Genomic DNA, 14,896 nt, shown 5'->3' with positions numbered 1-14,896 from the left:
TAGGAGTAAATTTAACATTCCCAATGACGTGGATGTGGCCTACTGCCATGAGAGCGATATTGAACTCCACCGAGGGCATGGTATAGCTTTCTTTCCTTTGATGTCCATTCTAGAAGGTGGGGTCAGGTTCCCCGTGGATCCCCTCTTAATAAACACACTCACTTACTACGGGCTTTGCCCGGACCAACTTCCCCCCAACTTTTACCGGGTAGTTAGTTGTGTCAGTAAGTTGAACCACACCTTTAACTTACAGTTAGACCACCATGACATTAACCAAATGTATAGGCTCTGTGGGAGCAAAGCCACCGGTTATTACCTAAAGACAAGGGATGCACGGGTACGGCTGATATCATGCCTACCTGATTCGAACAGGAACTCCGCCAATGAGTTCGTTAGGGTGAGCGGCAATTGGTTTGCCGGGGAGTTTCCTTGCCCCCTTAAGCCGCGTGAAGTGGGTTCGTTCCATCCCCTTCATATAACTGCTTTCTTTCGCCTCTCATTTTCTTCCTCTCGGTAAAAAGAATTTTTATGATTAGAGACTAATGCGTCATTTGATCTTTTGCAGACGGCAAAGTGTTTGTGCAGGACCTCAGAGTCGTCCACGCCAAAGACTTAAACTTCGTCCTCCGCTCTGAGATATACGTGCATTGGGACGGGCAACTCCGGGCTTCGCATTTGATTCTCGGTGTGGATCCGGTTTATTCTACTTGGCAGCCGTTCAAGCAGGCACTGATAGTTGACAGCCCCCTGCTGTCGTATATAGACGTTCGGTACGTGAACTTTTTACCGCCGAGTCTTACAACCGGGGAAGCGAGGGAATTTGGCCGGCGGCTTACTTGCGCAGACGAGCTAGCCCCTTTGAGAGACGAATCCGCGGAAAAAGCATCCCGGCGCCTCAGGGAGTTAGCCCACGAAGCCGTACAGCAAGACCAAGCGCAAGAGCAGCCAATCCCCGAGAATCCTGCTGCCGTGAACCAACAACAAGTGATAGAAGCGGCTGCCCTTTTAGCCAGAGCTGCCCGGCCTAAGGGAAAGATGGTATCTAGAAAAGTGCTGTCGGTAGAACGGTTTGTGCCCGGTGCCCGACAATCCAATCAGCCCCCTCCTCCCGAGGGCCGGGGTCAAGTGCCGCAGCCTTCACCCCCATCGCAGGCCGGACGTGCCCGGAAGAAGCAAAAGGTCACCGATCAACCTTCCACTTGCCCGGTCGAGGTCGCTGCCCAGACTCCTCCCCGTCCAACAGGTGGCATTGTTATCCGTGAGCCGCCGACTGAAGCCGGCACGGGGGGCGCGTCCTCCTCCCAAGTGGCTCCTGCGTGGGAGCCGAAGATCCTTCTGGACGGCAAACCATTGCCGTCAACCGCCTGCATTCGGATGTGGGATAAAGGCGAGGGCGGCCGTATTGCCCAATCTTTGGCCGAAGCTCTCCAACTTCCCGAGGATGTGCATGCTTTCGAGGATGGATCCGAGGAGTCGGTAGGGCGCCGGTTAGAGTGGCACGCCATTGCGGTAATTTTTTTTTTGTCTTTCTAGTTCTTCATACAGGTTTCCTTTTGCCTTTTTTCTAACTTTTGTCCTTGCTAGGCTGCCCAAATGGCCCACATTGTGGCTGCTCGGGCACGGGAGCTTGCTGAGGAGAGCGAGCGCGAGAAGGAGGCGCGCGAGGCGGCGGTGAAAACGGCTAAGGAAAAACTGAAGGCCGCCGAGTCTGCTGAGAAGAAGGCTGCAGCTGCCGAGAAGAACCGGTCCCTGGCCGAGAAAAGGTGTGCAGAGCTCCTAACCCAGCAGAATGAGACGGAGCTTAAGCTAGCCCAAGCCATCAGCCTAAACACCTCCAATGCCGAGGAGATAGCTGACCTTAGGGCAGGCTTGGCAGCCGCGGAGCAGAAATGGTATGATGTCGGCTTTGCTGATGCCGAAAACTCTGTAGAACCGGTGGTTGCTCGGGCTAGGAATATGGGCTTTGAGGCCGGGTGGTTTGCCGCCCTTCAGGCAATGGGTGTTCCTGAGGATTCGCATCTGAGAGACCCCGGCCAAATCCCATTCCCGAGCCCCGCCCCTGCTGCTCAGGGTACCCCGGTGGCGATTGACGAGGAAGAGACAGCCAGTATGAGGGAGCTGGTTGAGCAAATCGATGCTCACGCTGAGCCTGAGGAAATGGAAGCCACCAGTATCCCGACTGTGCAGGAGCTTCTCGGTGAGGCCCCGCCTTTTTCTTTGGCCGGCCAGCAGGAAGTGATACCGCCGAACCAACCTCCCCGCTAATTTTGCTTTTATTTTGCTTGTTCATTTTTATTTTATTGGTTTTACTTGCTCACGTCACCGAGATGCGGTGACCGAACATTTGTTTTATCTCGTTGGTTTTATTTGCCTATGTCACCGGGATGTGGTGACCGAACAATTGCTCTACTTTAATTAGAAGTCCGTTTTCTTTTTCCGTTTGAATTTGTCGAATGAAATTATCTCTGTTCGTGTTTTTGCTTGAACCACGCCAGTGCTATGGCTGCTTAATGTAATGGTACCCCCCGAGAACCTTTTACGCGGCGCTTAGCGTATTTTGAGAGCGCTTTTTGACTTAGTATTTGAAAAAAAAAAGGTCGGGTTAGGCTTTGGCTGAACCGGGAATCGAGCCGAGGGCCAGGTTTTTGTACTTAGAGAATTATTTGTAGGTTTCCACCTGCTCGGCGATAGTGATCGATCCGAGGATCAGGTTTCTGTCCTTAGAGAATTCTGTAGGTTTCCGCCTGCTCGGCGATAGTGATCGAACCGAGGATCAGGTTTCTGTCCTTAGATTATTATCTGTAGGTTTCCACCTGCTCGGCGATAGTGATCGAACCGAGGATCAGGTTTCTGTCCTTAGATTATTATCTGTAGGTTTCCACCTGCTTGGCGATAGTGATCGAACCGAGGATCAGGTTTCTGTCCTTAGATTATTATTTGTAGGTTTCCACCTGCTCGGCGATAGTGATCGAACCGAGGATCAGGTTTCTGTCCTTAGATTATTATCTGTAGGTTTCCACCTGCTCGGCGATAGTGATCGAACCGAGGATCAGGTTTCTGTCCTTGGATTATTATTTGTAGGTTTCCACCTGCTCGGCGATAGTGATCGAACCGAGGATCAGGTTTCTGTCCTTAGATTATTATCTGTAGGTTTCCACCTGCTCGGCGATAGTGATCGAACCGAGGATCAGGTTTCTGTCCTTAGATTATTATTTGTAGGTTTCCACCTGCTCGGCGATTTTGATCGAGCCGAGAGTCAGGCTTCTGTCTTTAGATTTGATGGTGATTCTTCCGGCGCACGGCTAAGGAATGATAAATAGCTTGTACAAAAGGATTCATCATGCTCTTAATTTCAATAGGATACAAGTAATGGCTTACACCGATGATTATGCGTAGAACTTCTTCAAGTTGTTGGCGTTCCATGGTCGGGGGAGTGGCCTCTCATCAAGGTCTTCCAAGTAGTAGGCCCCTGCACCCGCAATAGCTGTGACTCTGTATGGTCCTTCCCAACTCTGAGCGAGCTTCCCTGCAGTCAAGTCCCGCATGTTCCCCACTACCCTTCTTAATACTAGTTCCCCGGCAATGAACTCCCTGCTCTTTACATTTCGGTTGTACCTTTGGGCCAGCTTCTGTTGATACTCGGCAAGACGTATGGTCGCAGCCTCCCTGCATTCTTCTAGCCAATCCAAATGCTCCATCATCAGGTCGGCGTTCTGTACGGGGTCAAACCCGGCGACCCGTGCACTGCATAAGCTCACCTCGGTTGGTATGACTGCTTCCGAGCCGTAAGTCAGGGAGAACGGGGTTTCACCCGTGGATCTCCTAGGGGTCGTGCGGTACGCCCATAATACACTGGGTAACTCTTCCGCCCATCTTCCCTTTGCTCCGTCCAACCTTCTTTTGAGCCCGTTCAAGATAGTCTTGTTTACCGCTTCAGCTTGGCCGTTGCTTTGTGGGTATGCCGGGGTTGAATACTTGTTTTTGATGCCAAGCTTACTACAAAAGCTCCGGAAAGCATTGCTGTCGAACTGCAGCCCATTGTCTGATACTAGCGAATTCGGCACCCCAAACCGTGTAACTATGTTTTTCCATACAAATTTTTTCACGTCAGAATCCCGGATATTAGCCAAGGCCTCTGCTTCAGCCCACTTTGTGAAGTAATCTACAGCCACCAATACAAAACGGCGGTTCCCCGTTGCCCGGGGGAAAGGCCCAAGGATGTCGAGCCCCCACTGTGCAAATGGCCACGGGCTGCTGACAGGATTTAGCTGTCCTGCAGGTTGATGGATCATTGGGGCGTGCTTTTGACATTGTTCGCAACTTCGTACGTATTCGGCGGCATCCTTCTGCATCTGTGGCCACCAAAACCCCTGTGTCATTGCTCGGTGTGCCAAAGATCGTCCCCCGGCATGCCCGCCGCACACTCCCTCATGCAGCTCGGTCAGAAGCTCTTTGACCCTGTCTGGATGTAGGCACAAGAGGTAAGGGCCTGCAAAGGATCTTCGGTACAATTTCCGGTCTGAAGACAGCCAGTATCTGGGAGCCATTCGCCGAACCTTGTTGGCCTCGGCCTCATTCTCCGGAACTTTATCCTCGGCAAGGAAGTCTATGATCGGGCTCATCCAACTTGGACCAGCTACTGCCACCTGCGCAATCTCTACTCCGGCTTGGTCGGGAACATTCTTCACCTGGATGCTTGGCTCCTTTACAAGTTCTACCGTGATGAGCCTTGGCGTATCCTCGGTAGCCGATGAGGCTAACGTGGCAAGAGAGTCAGCGTGCTTGTTTTGTGACCGGGCTACCTGGGATATCTTTACCGTTCCAAACTGACCGATAATCTGCTTTGCCGCGCCGAGATAAGCTTTCATTCTGGGGTCCCGGGCTTCGAAGTCCCCAGTGATCTGATAAACCACCAGTCGAGAATCAGAGTAGATCTCTATGTCCTTTGCGCCCATATGTAATACTGCCCTTAATCCGGCCAACATGGCTTCGTATTCGGCTTCGTTGTTCGAGGCTTTGAACCCCAGTCTGAGGGAGTGTTCCAGTCGTATACCCTCCGGGGTGACAATGACAATACCAGCCCCGGCCCCCATAGCATTCGATGCACCGTCCACAAATAACCTCCATGGGCGAATCTCCGTACTACAGATTATCTTGCCTTCATCCTTGGGTGTAAACTCTGCGATGAAGTCAGCCAGAACCTGTCCCTTCACCGAGCTTCTAGGCCGGTATCTTATGTCGAACGATCCCAACCGAGTCCCCCACTTGGCAATCCGCCCTGTGAAGTCTGATCTCTTCAATAGTGACTGCAACGGATACTCGGTGAGGACGAACACTGTGTGTGCCTGGAAGTAATGTGGCAACTTTCTCGTGGCGTGCACCAGAGCCAAAACTAACTTCTCGAGAGGCAAGTACCTTGTCTCGGCATCGACCAAGGTTTTGCTCACGTAATACACCGGCATCTGCACTCCCCGGTCCCTTAGCAACACAGCACTTACAGCATGGTCGGTGACAGCGAGATACATAAACAGATCCTCTCCGGGATCCGGGGCCGTCAACCTCGGCGCCTTTGCCAAATATTCCTTTAGCTCTCGAAAGGCTTCATCGCAGCTCTCGTCCCATCGAAACCCCTTCCACTTTTTCAGAAGCTGATAAAAAGGCCGGCAACGGTCGGCAGACTTGGAGATGAATCTGTTCAGGGCCGCTAGCATTCCAGTGAGCACTTGCACCTATTTGGGATTGCTTGGTGGTTTGAGGCGGTTTACGGCTTCTATCTGGTCGGGGTTAGCTTCTATACCCCGAGTAGAGATCAGATACCCCAGGAACTTACCAGCCCCCACTCCGAAAGTGCACTTTTCGGCATTCAAGCGCAATTTATACCGACGTAATATCTCAAACACTCCCCGGAGATCTTCGGTGTGCTGCGACTCAATTCTGCTTTTCACCACCATATCATCGATATAAACTTCAACCGTGCATCCAATTTTTTCTCGGAACATTCTCGTCATCATTCTCTGATACGTAGCCCCGGCGTTCTTTAATCCGAACGGCATGACCTCGTAGTGATAATTTGCATTCGGGGAGATAAACGCAGTCTTTTCTCGGTCTTCGGGCGCCAAGGCAATTTGGTGGTAGCCCTGGAAGGCATCCAGGAAGCTCATCCTCGGATGCCCGTACGTTGCATCTACTAGCTGGTCGATCTTGGGCATCGGGAATGGGTCCTTGGGACATGCCTTGTTCAAGTCTGTGAAATCCACACAAACTCTCCATTTCCCGTTCTTCTTCTTCACCACGACAGTGTTTGCCAACCACTTCGGGAAGAATATCTCCTTTATGGCTCCGGCATCCTTCAGCCGCTGTACCTCCAGGTTTACTGCCTCGACGTGTTCCCTCGACGCTCTTCTCGGTTTCTGCTTCTTTGGGGGGAATAATGGATCCACGTTGAGTCTGTGGACAATGAACTCGGGATCTACGCCGGGCACTTCATACGGGCTCCACGCAAAAACGTCCACGTTTTGCAATAAGAACAGCAACATATCTACCCTTTCCCGGTCGTTCATGCTTGTACCTATCTGGAAATACTTGTCAGCATCTGGGAGAATCCTTACCTTCAGCACCTCCTCGGCAACGTCCGCCCCAGCTTCCCCCTGGGGTTTCTGTAATTGCTATGAATTTTCTTTCTCGTTCTCCTCGGTTTGACCGAGCTGTTCGTTCTCCCTCCGGACCGCGGCGACGAGGCACTGCCTCGCCACCTGTTGATTCCCCCTCACCACGGCAACTCCATTCTCGGTAGGAAATTTCACTTTTACGTGAAGGGTGGACGGGACAGCCCCCATTGCGTGAATCCACGGCCTTCCCAGGATTGCGGTGTACGGTGCGAATGATCGGACCACTATAAATGTAACCATAACTGTCTTGCCTTCCATGTTTACTGGGAGAGAGATCTGCCCCTCGGGAATTACAACCCTCCCATCAAACGAGACCAACGGCGTGTCATACTTCGCCAAATCCTGGCTCTTTAACCCTAGCCCTTCAAAGAGATCCGGGTACATGACGTCGGCTCCGCTTCCTTGATCAATCATTACCCTCTTCACCAGGAATCCGCCTATCCGGGCTGTCACCACCAAAGCATCGTCGTGGGGTTGGACCGTCCCCTCGAAATCATCTTCTCCGAACGAGATGGTCGGCCGTCCATCTTTTTTCTTCTTCTTGGATGATTCTCCTTCCGCGCAGGCTACAGTCAGTATCCTTTTAGCCGCTGCTGCCCTTCTTGGTGCGGCATGGATGACTTCGATTACCCCCAGGGGTGGTGGAAGGGGATTCCTTTTCTGTTGGGATCCCTGCCCGGTTTCTCGGTTAACGGAATCTGTTACAAACTCTTTTAAGTACCCGGCCCTTGCTAGCTGTCCGAGATGATCTTTTAATACCCGGCACTGTTCAGTCGTGTGCCCCTTGTCTCTGTGATAGGTGCAGTATAAGTTTTGGTTCCTCCGAGATGGGTCGCCCCCCATTTTGTTCGGCCACCTGAAGAATGGCTCGTCTTTGATCCGTTCCAGGATCTTGTGCACTGGCTCTTTAAACACCACATTGACCCCGTCGATCTGCCCCTCTGGTCCCTGCATTCTGAAGTCTCGTTTCGGTTTTGCCGGCAAAACGTTTTGCCGAGATCTCCCTACTAAAGGAGCTTTCCCCCTGCTTTGCAACCGGTCATCTTCCAGGCGTTTGTACTCCTCTATGCGTCTCATCAGTTGCCTCATGTCCTCGGGGGGTCTTCTCGTCAGTGACTCCCGTAATTCAGAATCCTCAGGGAGTCCCATTCTGAAGGTGCTTGCCGCAATTTTCTCGTTTCCTCCACCGATCTCGTTATAGAGTTCCCAGTATCGGTTGGCATAACTCCGAAGGGTTTCCCCAACCCTCATCTTCATGGAAAGTAGTGCGTCAACCGGCTGTTGCACCCGGCTACATGTCACGAACCTGCTGCCGAATTCCTGAATCAGCTCGGCAAAGCTGTGTATGGAGCCCTTCCGCAGACCATTGAACCATCTTAGCGCCGTGGAACCGAGACTAGAGGGAAAAACCTTACACATTAATGCATCGTTGTGCGCATGCAACGACATCATGTGGATGTAATGGCTAACATGCTCCACGGGGTCTGTCTTTCCCTCATACGAATTGAATGGTGGTCGTGTGAATCTGCTCGGCATAGGAGCCCGTTCAATTTCATCGGAAAACGGTGATCGGGCAGCCATCCGTAGAGCCCGGCTCATTGCGTCCATGGAGGCATTGTGGTGTAGTCGTTCTTCCGGTGATTCTGATCCTTGGTGATCATAACCGTGCGACCGTGAGCGGTTCCGCCGATTGTGTGGTTCCCGTGATTGCCGGTGCGACTCTTGGGAGCGCGACCGGTCTCGGGACCGATGCGTATTAGACCGGCTGGAGGCCTCACCCTGGTTTTTCCTTTGCTGGGAGTTGCGATTCCTTTCATCTCGCCGAACCCTTGCTTCCAGCTCTAGGTCCATTACCAGTCTGCGTAACCGTTCCAGCTCTCGGTCCCTTTCGTCATGCCGCCGATGCGCCGAGACGTCCGAAACCGTCCAGTGTGTCTGAGCCGATCCTTCTCCTTGTCCGGACCCTTCCTCCCTTCTTGAGTGCTCCCTATCTTCCCGCCTTTTTTGCCTTCTCTCCCTCCATGTTGACCCCCGAGAAGATCCCATGGAGCCGCTTGGTGCACGCTCCTCAGACATCCTCCTCGTTTGAGTCTCAGTCGAACCACAGCTTTGTAGGAGGGCCCCACGGTGGGCGCCAATTGTAAGAACCAAGTACGAGGCCTATGGGCCTTGGATTACTATGGGCTCACAATCTATTTGTAGTGGGCTTGAAGGTTTCCTACTATGGGTCGTTCTCGGCAGAGACTCAAAGCAACGCCCAGTTTGATGTTCACTCTGTCACTCTTTTCTCTCCAAGTTTCTGAACCCCTTCCTCTCCCATCTTTCTTCTATTTATAGCCTAGGTTAGTGGGACGATCGTGATTACAGCCACCGTTTGTGCTATTGAAGGTCCAATATCATTTGATTTAAGTGGATGTTTAGGTGAGAGGGCGGTGCTGCATTTATGATCTTGGAACTTGATTCCATCTGGACCGATAATGCTCGGCAGCTCCGTCTCCCGTGCATACCACATTTTCCCGGGAATGACTCACGTACATGACCGGGAACGTTTGACCGAGTCCACCTTGGAACTTAATACCCTACACTTGTTTGTTATTTATGAATTCCCGGGAATGGCGTAGGACGACTGGACCTTTCGGCTGGGCCTGTGGCCAAAACTAGTACGGGACAAGGCCCAGGGCCTGTATGGGCCTGGGATCACCGTACTGTACAATTGGGGCAGGGCCCGGGGTCTGTTTGGGCCTAAGATCTCGGTGCCGTACAAGGATGTATCTTTACTTGTAAAAATATTAATTAAGCTCATATAAATAGATAAAAAAAATAATGTTTTTAAGAATTAAAATGCTAAAACTATTACCATTTTTATAAAATAAAAAAATTAAAAAAATTATCTTCTTTTAATGTATAACTGACTGTGGGGCCCAATAATTTAAGGGCCAAGCCCAGTTGCTCCTGGAAGATCCGAAGGCCCAATCCGAGGAGAGCTGTGGCCCAAGCTCTACAATACAGAGCCCAAAACAGTTTTTGGGAGGCAGCCGAGGACAGTTTAGTCCTCGGCAGATCCAGAATCCCATCGGAATACAGGGGCAAAACTGGTATAGGGACGAATTTGTGAGGAGATCCAAAATATCTTGGGGAAGTTATCCTTACTACCCTTCCAGATAAGACCCAGCGCCTGACGGAGCCGTACCCTGCAGCTTTACCAAACCATCCCCAACAATTCTGGGATTGGACTGATGGGACAAATGTCAGTTTTTGTAAAGATTGACCCTACACGTGGACGAAGGACAACGAATGCAAGCTAGTATAAAATAAGAAAGTAAGTAAATCTGAAAGGGAGCCCATCCCACCTCAAAAGAGAGAGACTACATGGGGAAGAACCTCTCAACGACTCCGGACTTCACTGAAGAAAGTCCATCGTGGGGTAACCGGGAGAAGGCCTCAATAGTCTTCGGATCAACTCCGAGGAGATCCATGCCATAGGGCGCGACACCTTAGGGCTTAAATGTTCAAACCCAACTCCTTTTTTTACATGAATTCCTCTAAAGCCATGACCGGGCATCGCCCCTTGACCAGCGGCTAGCTTTTCAAGCCCACTCTCTACAAATCATATTGTGAGGGACCTTTATTGTGTGAGCCCAAAAAATGTTAGTGGGCCGCAAAGGAATCGTGTCCTTACACTGACTATTGGTTTTATTCATGCGAGAGTTTTAGATTATAGAACTCATAGTGTTCCACACATAGAAGCTAGAAAATCACTTACTTTCTCTCTCAACAAAACAAAATTGAAATCTGTAAATAAAAATAAAAATCTCAAACCTCATTTCTTTGGGTACATATTGCTGGAAATTTTGCCACTCTCTCCATTTAAAGCATAAAAGTAATTCAAGCTTCTTTGTAGCTACATTGGACCTTCTTTTTTGTTCCTTTCAAGTTTGGCTTAGCTTCAAATTTCTATTAAAACTCTCTCTCTCTATCTCGTTTTTATAGGAGATCTTTTACTTTGTGTTTGTTTTACCCTTGGTAGTGGTAGGAGATAAAGAAAGAGACCAATGTTTTATCCTGATAAAATATATTTATTCAGTCACTCTTGTTTAGCTTAGCTTTAAGCTTTTATATGGTCCATATTTATTATATTGTTCATCATTTACTGTTTTTGACATAGCCCATTCAGCCATTCATAGTTTGGGGGTGATGTAGCATGAGTTTTTATGGTGGTGAAAAAAAAAAAAATATATATATATATATATATATATAATATAGTAGTTGTTGACAAATTTAAAAATTGATTTTGTGAAAAAAATCAATTAAATATAACATTTTAAGAAAGATTAAGTAACTATATTATTAATTTAAAAATAGATGTTAGAAAACTTGAATAAAACAAATTAATTCATAATTTTTCATCTAATTAAACAAGAAAGTAGAATAATTTTATATATATATATATATATATATATATCAATTTAGTTATTGTCTTAAGCCCCAAAATACATGAAGCCGGCCTAGCCCTATTTTTAAAATTTTGGGGTTAAAGTCAACATTGCAAACATGATTCAAATGTTTAAATTTCAGGTGGGATATAAGTTGCATAGACCAACTCCCAAAATACATGAAGTTGTGTTATAAAGTACTCTTGGATGTTTTTGAAGAAATTGAAGAAGAGATGTGCAAGGATGGAAGATTATCTACTGTGTTTGTAGAGAGGGAAAATTCCCGACCTATCACAAGTTGACACGTCACATTACCAAGTCCACAAAATATAGCCAATTACAGAGCACCATGTATTGCTGCTAGGTTTTGCTATCACTATTCAGAAGCCAATAGAAATTTGCCAAGTGTCATGCAAGAACCAATCACGCATCAGCGCACGTGTAAGCGATGACTCAAGCAGTCTAACACGTGTAAGCGATGACACAAGCGAACCAATCAAGCTGTGACATGTGTTACCAATCAAGTTCCGCCACGTGTCGCTCACCCACCCCAAAACTCCTATAAATAGAAGCCTTCCTAAGACATTTAGGGGGACCAAGATTCAGAAGTGAAAAAACTCTGTTGGAATCAAGCCCTAAAGCCTCCAGCAACTTCAAGAACTTCAATCCCAAAATTGGAGAACATTCAAAGCAGAATCATCCAAACCATCTGCCTAGATCCAAAAGTTTGCGGGAATCAAGCTCAAAGGTCCGAAAACATCATCAAATCACAAATCAGTGAAGCTCTACGGATTCAAGCCTCCAAAGCCCCGAAGAACTTCCACCACAAACCCTCAAATACGAAGAACATTCGAAGAGGAATCATCCAAATCATCTTCGTAGATCTCAAAGTTAACTGGAATCAAGCTCAAAAGCCTCCAGAAACCTCAAGAAATCACAAATCAGTGAAACTCAACGGATTCAAGCCTCTAAAGCCCCGAAGAACTTGCACCACAAACCTTCGAAAACGAAGAACACACGAAGAACACGAAGAACGTGAAGAACAAAGGATTTCCAATAAGCTCATAGCCAGAGATTCATTGTAATTCTGTTTCAAAGATCTTCAATCCATTCTTCAGCCAAATCAAAGTACATTGGGTGTTCAAATCAAAATCACATTACTACAAATCCTTTTAAGAAGATCGAATCAGAGGATAACTTTTTTGTAATTACAGAGAATTGTACCACACAATCATAAATACAAATTCACATTTGTGAAACTATTTTACTTGTTTGATTTATTTCAAACTAGAAATTTAGTCGCTTACAGTGTTTACTACGCAAAAGTTGCAGTAAAACACTATTAATTCACTTGAAACCACTCTATTTTTTCCCATTAATTCTCATTTTATAGTTATCAATATTTTATATGTTAATGTAACTAGATGAAAAAACTTGTTCAAGCCTACTTTGAAGAAGTCGTATGGTTGAAAGAAAAATATATTCCCACAGTGGAGGAATATATGAGTAATGCACTAATATCTTGTGGTTACCTCACGCTTAGCACCATATCTTTTATTGTCATGGGAGATATCGCGACCAAGGAAGCATTAGAATGGGTCATCAAGGAGCCAAAGATTGTTAGAGCAGCATCAATCATATGCAGGCTAATGGATGATGTTGTTTCCAATGAGGTACATTTAGCACATGTTATATAGCACACATATTATTAGTGGATCTCATTGAGCATTGTGACTAAAATCAATGACCTTAATTATTCTATATTATTTTTTTTAAAAAAAAAAACTTGAGAAAAATCGTTAAGTCACATTTGTGCTACACCTTAAAATAATTAGTCTTGTCACAATTGAGTTTTTTGTTATTATTATAAATCCCAAATCAACCCAATATATGTCTAATGTGGGACTCAACACACACCTGCACAATACATAATCAATATCCAATCAATTCGGGGCATCACAATTTTCGTCCAATTAAAAAAATCCTCCTACATGCAATATGTACAAAAATTATAAATAAAAAAAATACAGAGAATATACAAATTCACTTGTAATAACTATGTTCTTTCTTTTTTCAGTATTTTTACTTCAACAGTGTATATGAGAGACTAGTTCAGTACTACAAGGAATTAGATCCACATCTACAGATTTATGACATGGTTCAAATTTTGTTTTTGAATCTAGTAAATAATAGTGTATATATTGTTAGGTCTTAAATAACGCGGTATTAGATACACCTATAAATTTTTACTATATAAAGCAAGAAATTGATTCATTTCAAATAGATCCACAAATCCATTTAGGCCTAACAAAAAATGACACTCATTACATATTTTGGGAATTTATTTTTTTACAGTTTGAGCAAGAGAGAGGGCACGTTGTCTTGGGCATCGAGGGTTACATGAAGCAATATGGTGTCTCAAAGCAAGGGGCACATGACGAATTTCGAAAGCAAATCATGAATGCATGGAAGGATAAAAACAAAGAGTGTAACACCCCATAATTTTGATACTAATTTAATTCTTATACGTAAATTAAAAAGGAGGCCTACAATTAAATGGATTTAATTGATTTGGGCCTAAGATATAAAAAATAAGATAAATGTTATGGTATATAAAGCCCAAGTGAGGTGGTATAAGTAAATATATAGGTCTTGATAAGCTTTTAAAAATTCTAACCTTTTATCTTAAGTTACATGTGTATATACATAAGAAGGTTACTTTTGTTTTAGCCGCAACACACAATTAAGGTTTTCTTTTCTTCTATGCGGCTGTGTGTGGAAACCTGCCGGTATAATTTTCTCATGCTCTAAATTTAAGAAGTTTGAATATTCAATAGCTAGCAATTGACATGAACCTAGACTATCATTATATTAATAGAAAAATGGCTCCTATAATTTTTATTATATTAGATTAGGAATGGTCAATATGGCTATATGTCAAGAAAGGGTACTCCATAGACTTTGAAATTGTACCTTATAGAGTAATAGGCTTGGACCTTATCAATTCAAGTTTGTCACCATGTGAAAGGGAAAAGGTTGCTTTATGGTTGATATTTATCTTCTTATCATCCTTCTAGTGATGTGTATTCAACTCTAAATTATTGTAGAAGGCAGCAATGCTTTTCAAGCCTAGAATATCTTGTTAGCCCCTATAATGTAGGAATAAGAAATTATATATTATTAAGTTAACCAATTTGCCATGCACGCACTACCATTGTTCAGAAAATTGACTAGCAATATCTTATGTTTTGTGGCATCAAGGGATTTATGGTGGTAGCTATAGGCGGACACTATAATTAGAATAGTTGTGAAAATTTTGGAAACCTAATTGACAAGTTCAGGAATTAAATGGGGCATTTCAATGCTCCCATTATCAATTTAATAACTGCAATCCCAAGTAGTGATAGCCATGAAATCAATAGCGAAGCCCACTGACAAAGCTGAAATGTATTTCAAAGAAACTAGACACCTCCGTAGGCCTTAATGATGATAGGTTAAACTATTTAAGTGTGAAAACTGATTTTAAGTGGGAAATTGTGTATTGATAGACCTATCTTTGGTGTAGCTAGGTTCTAATTCTACTAATTTTTTGTGATTTAAGGGAGGTTGGTTTCATATTTTTGTAACTAAGAGGTAAGTGGTGTTTACTAATTATTTTAGGGATTTTCTCAAAATAGTGTTGATTATTAAACTATTCTATATCAAAGAAATATGTTGATATTCTATAAATATATTGATATCCTATATATGTTTGATGTACATATTGACTATTCGTTTTATGAAAAACTTGTGGGA

The 14,896-nt window shown here is 45.6% G+C and overlaps 1 protein-coding gene across 1 annotated transcript in view; it reads left to right on the top strand.

Moving 5' to 3' along the window:
* The window catches only part of LOC115966472 ((-)-germacrene D synthase-like), a 16,857-nt gene extending 3,254 nt beyond the window's left edge, over positions 1–13,603 (top strand). The window contains exons 5-8 of the mRNA XM_031085704.1: positions 11,244–11,367; positions 12,526–12,774; positions 13,179–13,259; positions 13,457–13,603. Of these exons, the coding sequence (XP_030941564.1) occupies positions 11,244–11,367; positions 12,526–12,774; positions 13,179–13,259; positions 13,457–13,603 (601 nt within the window). The remainder of the gene's footprint in view (positions 1–11,243; positions 11,368–12,525; positions 12,775–13,178; positions 13,260–13,456) is intronic.
* Positions 13,604–14,896: the final 1,293 nt, after the last annotated feature.

Source organism: Quercus lobata, chromosome 11 (assembly GCF_001633185.2).
Source record: "Quercus lobata isolate SW786 chromosome 11, ValleyOak3.0 Primary Assembly, whole genome shotgun sequence".
NCBI lineage: Eukaryota > Viridiplantae > Streptophyta > Magnoliopsida > Fagales > Fagaceae > Quercus > Quercus lobata.
Note: the sequence above shows the minus strand (reverse complement) of the source record. Positions and strands in the feature narration are given on the sequence as shown.